The following is a 14297-nucleotide window of genomic DNA, read 5'->3' on the forward strand; positions in this document are numbered from 1 at the left end:
AGTAGTAAAAGCTATAGCTAATATTAAACCTTTTTATAAAAATAATAAGAATAGCTTTAAATATGCTTAATATATAGTCTTATATATTAAAATAAAGAAAGACTATAAAATAGCTTAAGCTAGGCTTTTTACTTACTTTAGCTAATAATAAAAGATTATTAACTATATTATTTTTAAGTATTTCCTTTATGCTAATTAATTCTTAAAGTGCTAAATTAATTAATATTATAACTTTAGTTAATAAATAAATAGCTTTATAAAGATTATATATAAGAATATTAAGTCCTTTTTACTAACTAATAGTAATAACTTTTTTTATATTTATAAAGCTATTACTTAAATATTAATAAAAAAGGAATATAACTATATATAAAAAGCAGCCTAAAAAAAGATAAAGCTTTACTATTACTTCTTTAACTGCACTTAGCTAAGCAGACTTCTTATAAAAATTAGCTATAAAGCTATTAATTATATTATTAATAAGTATTATTATACTAAAGCTATACTAATACTAGAAAATAATAATTTAATACTTTATAAAATAACTTACACCTTTATATAGTAATTTACCTTACCTTATACCTACTATTTATAAAAGAAAATTATTAATAGTAATAGTAATAGTAATAGTAAAAGAGTTCTTATTAAAGACCTAGTCTATTTAAGGTAGTAGCTTAATAAGCTATTAGTAAGTTTCTTACTTAACTTATATATAAAAGCTATTAATATAGTATTATTTAAAACCTTATAAAGCTACTGCTATAAATTTAAGACCTTAATATTATTATAAACCTTTAAGGCTAGCCTTACTTATTATAAAATTAAAAGTAACTTATAAATATATATTTATAGCTAATTATACTAAAGTTAATAAAGTTAGCAGCTTTAATAACTATAACCTTAATATAGCTAGCTTTTATATAGTATTAGGTATTATAGCTAGCTTTAATACTAGCTTTAAGGCTATTACTGCTAACCTTAATTTAAGGCACCTAGCGCCTAGGCTTAAGTATTTATTAAATATATATAATAGCTAAGATTAAGGCAGAGGTAATATAAGCTAGTTAATTATTTATAAAGCACCTTTGAATATATATAAATATAAAGGTAAAAGAGGCAGAAAGAGGATAAGACTGCAGCTATAATAGTTTATAATTAGTAATATTATTATCTTTTATTATTAAAAAGGTTATTTTAATAATATAGCTAGAGGCTATAAACTAATTAAAGGGCTGTAATATATATATTATATTTAATTTAATAAGAAATGCATTTTTTAAGCTTTTTAAAGGAATTAATTAATAAGCGATTTAACTTATATACAGTTTATAGTTCTATAAATTATACTGTAATTTAGCAGGGCAGCGTAGCGCGGTAAACAGCTTGGCTAATTTAGGTTAGTCAGTGCCCCCCTAGCATAAGGCCAGTGCCCCCCCAGCAATACTTAAAACATAACAAACCTCCCCAATCAGCTACACCTCTTCAATCGCTTTATAAGCCGACCACAGCCATGCCACCAGTGATATCCCTCCCGGCTAAATGGCCCCCAAAGGACACCCGTACGAACCAGCGCCGCCACGGGCTCATCTACTTTGTCTGCGGCAACCCCGGGCTCGTGCACTACTACACCGTCTTCTTGGAATGTCTGCGCGGAATGCTGGACGAGTTGCAGGATGAGTCGGAGGAGGACAGACGCAGGAACAGGACGGTGTACGACATCTACGGACGGAATCTGCTGGGCTTCAGCGATGATGACCATGAGCCGTTTGTGCGTGGGAGCAACGAGCCGTGGGATCTGGATGGCCAGATTGAGGGCATCTACAGGGACGTTGCGGCCCGGAGAATCCCTTCTTCTCCTTCTTCTTCTCACCAACAATCTCAAGAACCCGTCCAAGAAGACCAAGGCCAACAAGGGAGGCCATACGACCTTGTCATTCTCATGGGCCACTCCGTCGGCGCATACATTGCCCTCGAAGTCTTCCACCGGCACACCAAGAACCCTACACACGCGCCCCATCTCCGTCTCCGGCACGGCTTCCTGCTCTTCCCTACCCTCACGCACATTGCTGCCTCGCCGAGCGGTCGCCGGGTCTCTCTGCTTCGCAGCATTCCCCGTTTCGAAGACAATGCGCATCTGTTTGCAAAGATCCTGCTAGCGTGTCTTCCATACGGGGTTGTGCTGTGGGTTGTGAAGAATCTCATGGGTTTCACGGAGCAGACGGCGAGGATCACGGCGGATTGGTTGAAGAGCCAGGATGGGGTCTGGCAGGCGATTCATTTGGGCTTGTCTGAGCTGCGGACGATTTGTGAGGAGAAGTGGGAGGAGGAGCTGTGGACGGCTACGGCGGAGGATGAGGAGGGTGATGATGCTGATGGGTATGAATACTACCATGGAGACGAGACCACGGAGGAGAATGATGATGATGATGGTGGTGGTGGTGTAGGTGTAGGAGGAAAGGGGAGGCAGATTCCCAAGTTTTTCATATTCTATGGGAAGCACGATCATTGGGTTGCGAACCATCTGCGGGATGCGTTCATTGAGCGGAGGAGGGAGAATGTCAAGGAGGGGCATACGAGGATTGTTGTGGATGAGGGAGATCTTCCGCATGCGTTTTGCGTCAAGGAGCGTGAGTATTTGTGCTTGAGCTTGGTGAATTGTAGAAGTGATGATGAGGGCTGACTTGGAGACTAGATACGAGCTTCGTGGTTGCGAAAAAGGTGTTTGAGTGGGTGAGGGAGATTGAAAGGGGGGGGGGGGGGTTGATGTGAGGGTTAGATGAGGTTGGAAGATGGAACTGCGAGGTCAAAGGCTTTGGTTGCTGTGGATATTAGTTATCATGCATTAGACTCTGGGGATTTCTTATCAACTATGACTCTCAACCGCTATCTCAACGTTCAGCTACTAATGCAGTCTTTCAGCCTCTAATATATAAGGTACATAGTGTCAGCGGCTGGCGTACATGAACAGCACGGAATACCAGGGACTTTTGTCCTCCAACATGTATGCCCCGCTTTCAACTCACTCCAGGCAACGGTCACTCCTCGCAGCATCAGACTCACACAACTCACCTCACCTCAAACCTCCATCATCTGAACCTTGCAAGAACAATCTGGCTAAACGTGTGCAAAGATGGGAGAGCTACAGCCAGGACTTGACCCAGCGTACGCCGTCCCAGGACTACAGGTGAAAACAAGCGTCTGACCTGACTGTGTCACAGCAAGCTGCCCGGCCTTCTCGATGCCACGCTCGACCAGCTCAACGAGGGGCTGAGGAGTGGTCACTTTACCAGTGTCCAGCTTACCAGGGTATACATGCACTCAGCCCCTTCATTCACAATGGCTCACCGTTATCACAGGCATATCTCAAACGCATAGAGCAAGTCAACGACTTGGTCCACGCCGTCGTCGAGACCAACCCCGATGCGCTCGACATTGCCCGCAGCCTCGACGAGGAACGGGCCTCTGGCTCCGTCCGAGGGTAACTACCAGACTGCCTACACTTAAGACACACGATTTCATGTGAAATCAAAGCTCACCCCTCCAGGCCCCTCCACGGAATCCCCATCCTCGTCAAGAACAACATTGCCACAAAGGACAAGCTCAACACATCAGGTAACGCCCTCCTCCTCCTCCTCCTCCTCCCCATCCAATTCCCCCCCCAATCTTCCCATATACACACATATATCTCACACACCACACCAGCCGGCTCCCATCTCCTCCTCCACGCCACCGTCCCCCAGGACGCCTTCGTCATCCGCAAGCTCCGCCGCGCAGGCGCCATCATCCTGGGAAAAACCAACATGTCCCAGTGGGCAAACTACCGCGCGCGCGACTACAGCATCAACGGCTGGTCCTCCCACGGCGGCCAGACGCTCGCCGCATACATTGCCAACCAGAACCCCTCGGGATCCTCGAGCGGCAGCGCCGTGGCGGTCGATCTGGGGCTCGCGTGGGCGGCGCTGGGGACCGAGACGGACGGGTCGATTGTGTGTCCGGCGCAGAGGAGCGGCGTCGTGGGCGTCAAGCCGACGGTTGGGCTGACGTCGCGGAGCCTCGTGGTGCCCGTCTCGGAGCATCAGGACTCGGTCGGGCCAATCGCCAGGACGGTCAAGGATGCGGCGTATCTGCTCCAGGCCATTGCGGGAGAGGACCCGGACGACGAGTACACGGCTGAGATGCCGAAGCTACCAAACTACGTGGCTGCGTGCAGAGACAGCCTGCTGGGAGCCTGGATCGGCGTCCCCTGGAAAGCCATCAACGAAGGGCTCGAAAAGTACCCGCATCTTGCCTCGGAAGTCGAGGTCTTCAAGGACGCCGTCCTCTTTATGGAAATCGTCGGCGCATGCGTCGACGAAGACGTCGACTTCATCTCAACGACGAAAGACGTCCGCGACGCCGAAAAGACCGTCATGAGAGCCGACTTTCTCGGAAACATTGCCTCGTACCTGTCCAAGCTCGAGTCCAACCCGAGCGCCATCCACACCCTCGCCGACATCCGCGAACAGACGCAGAAACACCCCCTGGAAGCCTATCCGCAGCGCGACACGGGCCTCTGGGACGACATTCTCGAGCATCACAACTGGGACAACACCGACCCGCGGTTCGGCCCGGCATACGAGCGTCTGCGCGAACTCGGCGGGCCGGGCGGCCTCCCGGGCGTGCTGGAGAAGCACCGGCTGCACGCGGTGGCGATGCCAACGAGCATGGCGGCGATGTGGGCCGCCGTCTCGGGGTCGCCGGTGGTGACGGTGCCGATGGGCTATCACGCGGCGACGGAGCCGGTGCACGAGGACGGCGGCGGCGGCGGCATGGTGGAGACGGGGCCGGGGGTGCCGATGGGCATCAGCTTCTTGGGCAGGCGGTGGTCCGAGGCGAAGCTGCTTGGGATAGCGCATGAGTTTGACCAGAGGATGAGGCTGCGAGGGCGGGGGCCGGCGAGGGTGGTTGAGCCGACGGCGGAGATTTGTTGAAGGCGAGGGGGGGAGGGGGGGGGGACGTGTGTCTGTGTGTGTCTGTGTGTGTGAGAGTGAGAGAGACGGGGCGTCATGATGGCTTTTCAAGCCTAGGGAGATACTTCCGTGTGAGCCGAGTTTGAAGAAGGTTCTAGAGGTTATGCTTGGGCGTTTGCTTTTCTTGCCTTGAAGGGAATGGGGGGTTTGGGCGGAAAGGGGGGTGATTTGGAAGGGTAGTTGAGCCAGTCCATATGCGGCGAGGAGGGCGTGTTTGAGTGTCCGCCAAAGCGACGGAACTTGACGTCACTGAGGCTTTTCTTCACGATGGCTCTCTTGCCGTCGATTGTCTGGTATATGTCCGATGTGATGGAGTCTGTCCTTGTAGTTGTCATCGTAAAAGGCTGATGGGGATGAAACGTTGACTTGGACCTTGCACGCCCTGGATGCCGTCACGCATGCAGCATGTAAGATACATCGACAGCAATGTTCGTGTATGGCGGCATACCTACCGACCTACCTACCCAGCTACCTGAGGCTGGTGGTGATAATTCGGCACTTGTGAGAACTTTCATCCCAAGCGAAGCTGCGAAGCAGCGGAGCGCAGGTGTAACCGGAGAGATGCGCTGCTTCCAGCTGAGCTTGGTTATTAATTCAGCTTTTCCCCCGAGCCTAGGGAAGTTAAAATAAATCTTGAGTGGCAATTGGTCCTTTTTGCCATTCTCACCGCTTTTGAAAGTATTAAGAACCTGCTTTTATGGTGTTGTTATGAGGCTAAAGTTGGTATTGCGATGTTGCGGTTATGGCGTTATTTAATTCCTTGGCATCTACGTACTCCATTAACATTATAATTTGCTAAATTACGCGCTTATAGTCCTAAGCACTAGAATAAGACTTATACTGTGAAAATCAGCGTCTTTTAAGCTTTCGAATAGTATTAATTATGCCTACTAGGAATGCCCTAATAAAGGAGGAAAAAGTAAAGTAAATAATATCCCTTGCTTAGACTGCTATCACATAACTACCCCAGTAACGCACACCTACCTAGGTACCTACCTAAATACCTACCTACCTACCTACCTACCTAGATACCTACTTACATACCTACCTTAACAGCAGCAGCAGCAACTCCGTCAGGGCTATAGCAGCAGCTTCGTCGTCAGGGCTAGCAGCAGCAGCAGCTTCGTCGTCAGGGCCAGCAGCAGCAGCAGCTTCATCATCAAGGCCACAGCAGCAGCAGCTTCATCATCAAGGCCACAGCAGCAGCAGCTTCATCATCAGGGCTAGCAGCAGCAGCTTCATCAGGGCTAACAGCAGCAGCTTCATCGGGGCTAGCAGCAGCAGCAGCTTCATCATCAGGGCCACAGCAGCAGCAGCTTCATCAGGGCCACAGCAGCAGCTTCGTCGTCAGGGCTAGCAGCAGCAGCAGCTTCGTCGTCAGGGCCAGCAGCAGCAGCAGCTTCATCATCAAGGCCACAGCAGCAGCAGCTTCATCATCAGGGCCACAGCAGCAGAAGCTTCATCAGGGCTAGCAGCAGCAGCTTCATCGGGGCTAGCAGCAGCAGCAGCTTCATCAGGGCTAACAGCAGCAGCTTCGTCAGGGCTAGCAGCAGCAGCAGCTTCGCTTGGGCCTCTATGAACGCTTGAGCGGGCATCAGTATTTTTATCTGAAAGGGGCTTGTTCGAGCTTGTTGACGGCAACGGCAAAGACCCTGTAGCTTGTCGATCGCCATCCTGACGAGACCTGCCATGTTGCCACGATTCCGCGTGCCAAGAAAATCAAGGCAATGAGCCCTGTCCCAGCATCTTTTCCGGCAGACGAATAGGCACCATCTTAGAAAAAAAGGGGGAAGAAGAAAAAGGCATGATGCATCTGCCGTCTGACGTTTGGTGCGTGCAAGTGAGTGCCGGCAGCATGCGATGGTTCGTGCCTTGGGCGTATGAAAGAGGATGCATTTTCGACGTCATCTTCACAAGGACCGCGAGATGTAGAGTCCGGAATTGGGGTCTGGCGTGTTGTTGTATTTGTAGATGAGCACTTGAGAGAAACGCCTCTCTTACTCTCACTTCTTGTCTTGCCGGTGATTCCGCCCACATCTCCAAGGACGTCTATACTCAGGGAGAACAATTCAAGGAAGATCATCTTTCTGCAGAAGTCAATTCAAAGAGGTGAAAAGTGGCTTGTCCTCTTTGGAATGTTTTGCACACTACCGACTTCAACCCCCCCAATAGCCGCCATATTCATACTTGAACACTGCTCCTCAAGTCACGGCATCAAGCCCTTCCAAGTTGCGCCTTCTTCACCATTTCCCTTGTCTCAGACTCTCATTTCCTCCCTTGTAAGTAGGCCATAGCATAAGAGTTCGAAAGCTTATGAAATATTCAATGCAACATACACACACAGACACACACACGCGCGCGCGCGCGCATAACAAAGCCGCGTCATGAAAAAACGCTCTCCACACCACCACCAAACTACAGAAAATGTACCTCGTATAAGCTCATCAACGCGAAGAAAACCCAACCAACACCGCAAAAAGAATCTGCAAAATTTTGCTCTAATCAAGCACCATCACCCAATCCACCATAATCACCAAAAACTCCCCGAATTGAAGCCTTCGAAAACACGAATTGAACGGAAAATCCCCCCCTTTCCCTCGTTCAAACACAGCTCCCCAAGGAACATCTACATGTACCTTTTTTTCCCCAGCTTTTCCTCTCCCCCTCCATCTCACATCACTGTACACCCAATCCTACCTACCTTATGCCTCAAGCAGAACTTCTCCGCTAGCAATACGAACGAATGCCACCCTCCTCCTTTCTCTTCCATACGGTGGCAAGCCACACCTAACCTTCCTCTCTCTCTCTCTCTCCAAGCGCAAGTCCGTCCGCTCGCTAGATCGTGCGCCACCAAGGCTCTATTTCAGAACGCTGCGGTACAAGCTACTCGTAGAGCAACGATGGACGCGGTGGACCAAGATTGTACGAGATACAAGTGCGTATAAACGCCCGCTTGTATGTGTGTATGTATGTGTGTGTGCTGCCTCATACCTGCATCCAATGATGTGGCCGCAACGACTTACAAGTTCCAGTATGCGCCTCCGCCACAGTTTGTTCTGGCTTTTTCTAGCCCTTGTTCTTCCGTGTCTCGCCGTGTTTCTCGCTCCATGGACTAACCGACGTGAGTGAAGCTGTTCCCCAGCAACTGCGTAATCCTATATTCATCATCCATCATATGAGCAAAGTCCTCACAAGAAACATCAACATTCTCGTGTAATAATAAGTCACCAGCTGCCTCTCGTCTCTCCTCATCTCTGGCAAGATTACACATCTACGTGAGTCAACAGCCCCTCAAGCCTCTTCTCCCATCCCATCACACCCTCTTCCCACAGTCCTGCATCTCGTACCTCAATATGCCGCCTTAGCGCCCTGCACGATGTGCACCACCAGACAAAGGCCGCGATGCGTCAGTCCTCCAAAACATTGGCTGGTGCTGCAGCTCCCACAGCACTACCACTTGAAACTCCTCGTATACCGGATACCTACTATTATTATCCCATTCATCCTACCGATCACAGTCCACCATTCTCAAGTCATTTCATCCACAGCCCCGTACAAGCTCCCAAAGCTCGGAGCATCACGATGGCTTCGCCAAACCACCTCCCACCACGCATTGACCACTGTAACATGCACCAATTCCTCGTTCCGCATCTCTTCTTCATGCATGCTCGTATTCTTCTTTCCCACGCATACAACAGCTTCACGCCGCCGTACCTACTGTAACATGCTCCATCCATCCCCCCTCCATGCTCCCCCGCAAAGACAAACCCTCTCCAAAGGCCCATGTCATCATCGTCAACTACCTAAAGAAAGCACCAGTAATACCTCCTACATAGTAGTATCCTTAGAAAGCGAAGCAAACACAACTACACTGCACTCCTCACGCTCATCATCAACATCAGACCACCTCCCAGCCCTCCCATCGCCAGCAATGTCCCCTCCATTGGCAAAAAGCAGGGTCTCCTTTCTCAACTGGCACCCGACGCTTACGTTCTGCGAACCAGGATTCTGTTCCGCCAGTTTCTCTTAGTCAACGGCTGCTGTAATAAGACAATAAAAAACGAACAAAACGGCCTTGCCCTTGTCATCCATGTTTTCCCTCGTCGCGCTCTCGCGGAAGCTCGGATACTGCGGGTCCAGCACCTCTTTTCTTGTTGGTTCCTTCGAGTCCGTTCATGGTCATGGATGTTTGGCAATACTGCAACGGTACATGCAGGTCACCTGCTGGATGCAGTAAAAATGGGCGGCCAGTGACTCGCCGTCCAGTACCAGTACATGCGCAGTAACTGGAGGCATCTCGGCGACAGCCCGCGCTCTGCATCAGTCCGAATCATCGTCCGCCCAGCCCGGCTCCATGTGAGAAATTTGTGCTCTTTGATGGTTTTCGTGCCTGTTTTGACAAGACATTTCAAGTTCCAGAACGAAGCCTCATACAAGCACTCGGATTACAGGAGATCAATGTCACAAGCAAGTCGAACAAGAAAGTAAATCGTAAAAGCGTCCGAAGACATTAGCATTAAGCCAGTAATCTGGTAATATATTTTGCGTATTACAGTCCCTCGAAAGGGCAGATCCAAATCCAACACAAAGTTGACCGGGTCCAGCTCATTCATCATTCCATTAGCCTTCCAGCAAGTAATATTCCTCCGGGTATTGCCATCTTTCTCTCTCTCTCTCTCTCTCTACTACGCCGTTTTCGCTCCGTACTCGTCAAATAGCAAGATTGAAAAGTCCCTTACAGGGCAAGGGCGCCGAGAGCGAGCATGGCAAGGCCGGGCAGGAGAGCAGAGCCGGCGTTGGTGGGAGCAGTGGGAGCGCCGGTGGTGGTGCGGTTGCCAGCGGGAGGGGGGACAACGCCAGTACCAGAGCCAACGGGGCCAGCGGGGGTGGTGGTGGTGATGGTCTGGACGGGAGGAGAGCTGACGACGGAGCTGACAACAGTGGTCTGGGCAACGGTGGTCTGGGCAACAGTGGTGGTCTCCTGAGCGGCAGAGGTGGTCTGCTGGGCGGCGGTGGTGCCGGCGGCAGCAGAGGAAGAGCCAGAAGAGCCGGAGCCGCCAGAGTTGGCAGCGCAGAGAGCCTGGGTGGCGGGCAGGACCTTGTCTATAGCGAGCGGTTAGCATCTGTTGTCGTGAGGTTCTCTGCCATCAAATGGCACCGGACGGGGGAGGGGGCAAGACATACTGATGGCGACGTCAGTGCCGCACTTGGAGATGACACAGCCGGTGGCAGCGCCCTGGACAGCGTCGAAGTTCTTGCAGATGCAGGCGTAGTCGGTGGTCGAGCACTTGGTGTTGGCCTTGACGGCGTCGTCGAGGCAGGGCAGAGCGCACGAGGGGATGTCGGCGCGGGTCTGGGCCTGAGCCAGAGCGGCGAGGGCAAGGGCAACAAAGGCGGTCTTCATCTTGGCGGTATTAAGAGAGGGGGTGGATTGGATTATAGAAGGTGGTGATTTTTGTTTTTTTGGTGTTTTGGGGGGGGATTGTGTTTGCTGACAACGAGTGTAGCTGGACTGTAGAAGCGAGCGAGTGGATGGAGAAGGAAAAGAAGAGGAGAAGCGAAAGAGAGTTTGCGGATGGAGGGAAGGCTTCTTATGTACCTTTGAGCCGAGAAGATCGAGGTAGCAGTACTGTAAGCCGCAATGGCTGGCTGGATGGATGGATGGAGTGAATTGGATGGATCGAAGAGGTCCAGTGCCGTTTCCCTGTCGAGGAGCTCCGTCTGCCCACTTCCCTTGCCTTGGCCCGTCCAGCGCTGTTAGTGGCTGCCCGCTGCTGCGTCGTTGGCGGCCTAGTGCCCTGCTAGCTGGTGCAACCCGCCTGTGGCGCCCCTGGTCGGCCGGTCGCTGTCGCTGGTCTCAGCTGGGGCCGCACGCCCCTCCCCTATCGATCGTCGGGCCGGGGGTGGAAGATTGGAGGACAGCCCAAGAGGCGACCCAGCGTCCAAAGACGGCAGCAGGGCCGAGAGGAACCTTGGGGGAAAAAACAGGGACGAGGTGACTTTGGTTCAATTGATGAAGTGAGGGCTGCTAAATCCGTCTGCAGGTGGGCTCATGTTGGCTGGCGTTGGCAGTGGTGGTGGCGCTGGCTGTGTGAAGTGCAAGCAAGGGACAGGGAATGAATGTACCGGCTAAACACGCGGAACATCGGCGCAAGTCGTCCAGTACCTCTGCCGCGTTGCCCATTGCGGTGACGGGAGGCGGTGTGCACTAGCAGCTGCAAAGTACCGTTACGCCCGCGAGTACCTCCTGCTGCAGCATGTAACACACAATCCCCGTTAGTGCGTGCGCAACTGCGGAGCGCGACTTCTCTTCTGGGCAGCCACGCAGGTGGAGCTCGAGGGAACAGCGAAGGAAGGCGCTGTGGCCACAGGCGGTTACAGGGGATGCCGAGTACCGGTGACTTCCAAGACTGAGTGATCCTACCTCTTTCGCCTGCACGATGCAGTCACAGAGACTTTGTCGCTTCAACGCCTGCCAGGCAGACGTCGGGTGTTCTGTACATAGGTAGCGACATCCATGGCCTGGACTTGAGCGTGGCAAGGCCATGGACTGAACTGAACCATCGTCGGGACCAGGATCTGGCTGCCTCTAACCCCATCTGCTACACACGGCCGAGCCGGGCACCGCACGATCGACGCTCCATGGACGCTGGAATATGGGGGATGACAGATGACTGCAGCTTCGTCTCGACTCTGACGACGAGTTGCAGGTACGCTGCCTGCTGTGGCCGCTGCCGGTGATGTCAGGTTCCTGCTACGGCTGCCGCTGTATCTCGACGGAAGAGGCGAGGTGAGTTAATGGATGTACTGCGTATTGCACAGTCCAACAGCAGACATGTGAAGGTTCACTCACTTCTCGCTGCTACCGCGGGCTGGCATCCTGGGTTCCGGAGAGATGAACCCTCATCCTCCTCTCTCAGCCCCAGCAGGAGAGACGGCCAGCTAACAGCTCGACTCCAACTACCTAGGGAGCGCGGAGATGCCGCACGATGACCCGACGAGCCACCTACCACCAGCAGCAGCATCAGCAGCACTTTTCCATTGGACTCGTGCCAGAAATTACCGGGCAATCGACACGGCCAATTGCTGTCCTCGCGAGCCCGCCCATCGTCGCCATTGGCCCAGCCCCTTCTGTCAATCTGCCATGGGGCTTGGCCGCTGCTGCTCCCTGCCATTCGACTTTTGCATCCGCAGATCTGGGGTTTCCAGGTGCGAGCGTGGTTGGCCAGCTGTGCCGCCGCTACTGTGCCATCTGCTGCGGCCGTCATTCGCCTCCGCTTCACGAGTTGTGTGTGTGGGTGTGGGTGGACGGGTTTGGTTGCAGACGCGCACGTAACCTCGCATGTCTGCTGTGGCTGGGCTGTTCGACAAAGTTTTCTTTTCAGACGACGCCGTGCGACGATGATGGCATCGATGCTCTGCTGCAACCATGAGGGGCGAGACGATGGGCTGTCTTTCGATACGACGATGCTCGCGGCCATCAGCAGTCCAGGTCTCAGAATGACAGGTTGGAAGAGCATCACCATGTTCGGCTCAGACTCGGCCGAATTCGTCGCTCGACCTGCTTCCTGCGGCTACAGTTCCACGGGGTGTTATTACAGCGTCCGTTCGATGAGTTTCCAGGCGACTTCCGGCGCCTTCAGCGCATCGAACCGCCTGTGGCAATCGGCTCCAGCGACCACCAGCCCTGTCCGCCCGCTGTAACCTCAGCCCCTGCTTCCGTGTACTGGCGGGCAGGTAGTACCTCATGCGCAGAATTGCAAACAACGGATGCCGTCTTTTCGTCAGCATCATGTCATTGAGCTTCCAATGTCCTTTTTCCCCAGTCTACCAAAGTCCTACAGCGTTCGGAGAGACGCTCGGCGGCGTCAGAAGCATGTACCAGAGCGATACCTTACCTACCTACCTACATGTAGGTACCTTACTTACACTGGGAGACCTGCTTCAGACGCTGGGCTTTGCCCGTTGAGTCACCCTAGGCCACAGCTGGCGCTTTGCTCGATTCTGCAGGCACACACGCCCTTCAGCCTGTTTTCATCGAATCCCTAGCGAGGGTGCGACGAAACTGCGGAGAAACTGGTGCGCCCATCTCTGCCAGCTTCTCCTTTTCCCCTTGCCTGGTCGACTTGGTAATGGCTCAACAGGGAGGCGATCGACGGGCTCTTCATCGTGGCCATTCCAACTCCGTCCGACTCTTCCGCCAAGATTCGAGAAGCTAGCGGTCGAGGCAATGAAAGGGAGGCTGAGAGGGTCGAAGTGAGGCAAACAAGATCACTAGGCTCGACGGCTGGAATGGGGGAGCGGCTCCACCAGAAACAGACGCCGCCTTGCCTCAGACACGACGGAAATGGATGGCCAGAGGGAGCTTTGCCCTACGAGGATACGAAGAGAAAGGAAGAGAAGATGCAGGAACACGACACCGGGCGCCCATGAGCTGAGCGCCTCCAGTGCTAGTTTGCAAGACCTGCTGCTGCTCTTTACCCGGAGCGTCGAAGTCGCCCGCTCACAAATTGGGAGTGGCGTGAAATTGCTGCCATCAACGACCTGGACAAGGCCACCAGGTCTCTCCCCCATCCCTCTTGCTGACGGAGATGATATCGGACCAAGATGCAGCTCAACTTCGGCGCCAAAATCTCTACCAAAGTCCCCGGCCGACCCTTGTCCGTCCTCCTGGCAACTCGCTAATAGTAACTCTAGCAGAGTGAATCGGCAACAAAAAGTCCGGGGAACCAGAGGGTCTGTGAGCGCCTGGGCGACAAGCATGAATCGCTTGGCCAGAGACACCCTCTCCGTGATGCGTGCCTCTTCCTCTTCAACGCAATTTCCCCCGCAGCTGCCCCCCTGACGCCAGTTGCTTATCCCAGGCGCCTGATCCGATGGGATCTCCATAAGGTCCACGGTCCATCGGTTAGCTTGCTCTAGCCCTGGTCTTTCTGCAAGCTCCAGCATCATGTCAACAATGTGCCGCCAACCAAGTTTTTCGTCCTTTTGCTCGTTGCTTGTCCTGCCTCTCCCCTGTCCACCACACCTCTCCCTCTTCCCTCCGCTAGCCCTGGTGGTCAGTACCTACAGCTTCAGGCGCGCCGTGCCGAGGCCAATGGCAGAAACACGAGAAATCCTTTCGCCATGTGATATCGAGCGGCAGAGCAAACCCCTCGCTTGGCAGAGCCTTTCTATTGATCTCGCCGATTGAATAGGGGCCGCCAATCTCCTTTGCTCTTGAACGTGGCAACTAGTCTGCAGGGGTGGCCGGACACTGGTCAGAATCTGATCAAATTATGCTCCCTA

General features: G+C 52.3%; 4 protein-coding genes across 4 annotated transcripts; 2 read left to right on the forward strand and 2 right to left on the reverse strand.

Annotated features, from left to right (window-relative positions):
• Positions 1 to 1510: 1510 nt before the first annotated feature.
• Positions 1511 to 2769, forward strand: TRIREDRAFT_70847 (uncharacterized protein; the record flags this gene model as incomplete). The annotated part of the gene is made up of 3 exons (XM_006969785.1): positions 1511 to 2360; positions 2454 to 2631; positions 2688 to 2769. 3 exons carry the CDS (start codon positions 1511 to 1513, stop codon positions 2767 to 2769), a joined length of 1110 nt encoding a protein of 369 aa, XP_006969847.1.
• Positions 2770 to 3219: 450 nt separating this feature from the next.
• On the forward strand, positions 3220 to 4970 carry TRIREDRAFT_70859 (uncharacterized protein; the record flags this gene model as incomplete). Its single annotated transcript, XM_006969786.1, has 4 exons — positions 3220 to 3306; positions 3357 to 3478; positions 3545 to 3612; positions 3703 to 4970. Coding segments are annotated over 4 exons (1545 nt in total), but the record flags the coding sequence as incomplete, so codon positions are not given.
• A 5155-nt stretch (positions 4971 to 10125) lies between these two features.
• TRIREDRAFT_70840 (uncharacterized protein) lies at positions 10126 to 10413 on the reverse strand (the record flags this gene model as incomplete). The annotated part of the gene is made up of 1 exon (XM_006969795.1): positions 10126 to 10413. The coding sequence occupies one exon, from the start codon at positions 10411 to 10413 to the stop codon at positions 10126 to 10128; it is 288 nt and encodes a 95-aa protein (XP_006969857.1).
• A 602-nt stretch (positions 10414 to 11015) lies between these two features.
• Positions 11016 to 12535, reverse strand: TRIREDRAFT_112507 (uncharacterized protein; the record flags this gene model as incomplete). Its single annotated transcript, XM_006969796.1, has 4 exons — positions 11016 to 11096; positions 11278 to 11504; positions 11620 to 11740; positions 12020 to 12535. The coding sequence occupies 4 exons, from the start codon at positions 12533 to 12535 to the stop codon at positions 11016 to 11018; spliced, it is 945 nt and encodes a 314-aa protein (XP_006969858.1).
• Between the last annotated feature and the right edge of the window lie 1762 nt (positions 12536 to 14297).

This window comes from Trichoderma reesei (genome assembly GCF_000167675.1).
Source record: "Trichoderma reesei QM6a unplaced genomic scaffold TRIREscaffold_42, whole genome shotgun sequence".
NCBI classification, from domain to species: Eukaryota; Fungi; Ascomycota; class Sordariomycetes; order Hypocreales; family Hypocreaceae; genus Trichoderma; species Trichoderma reesei.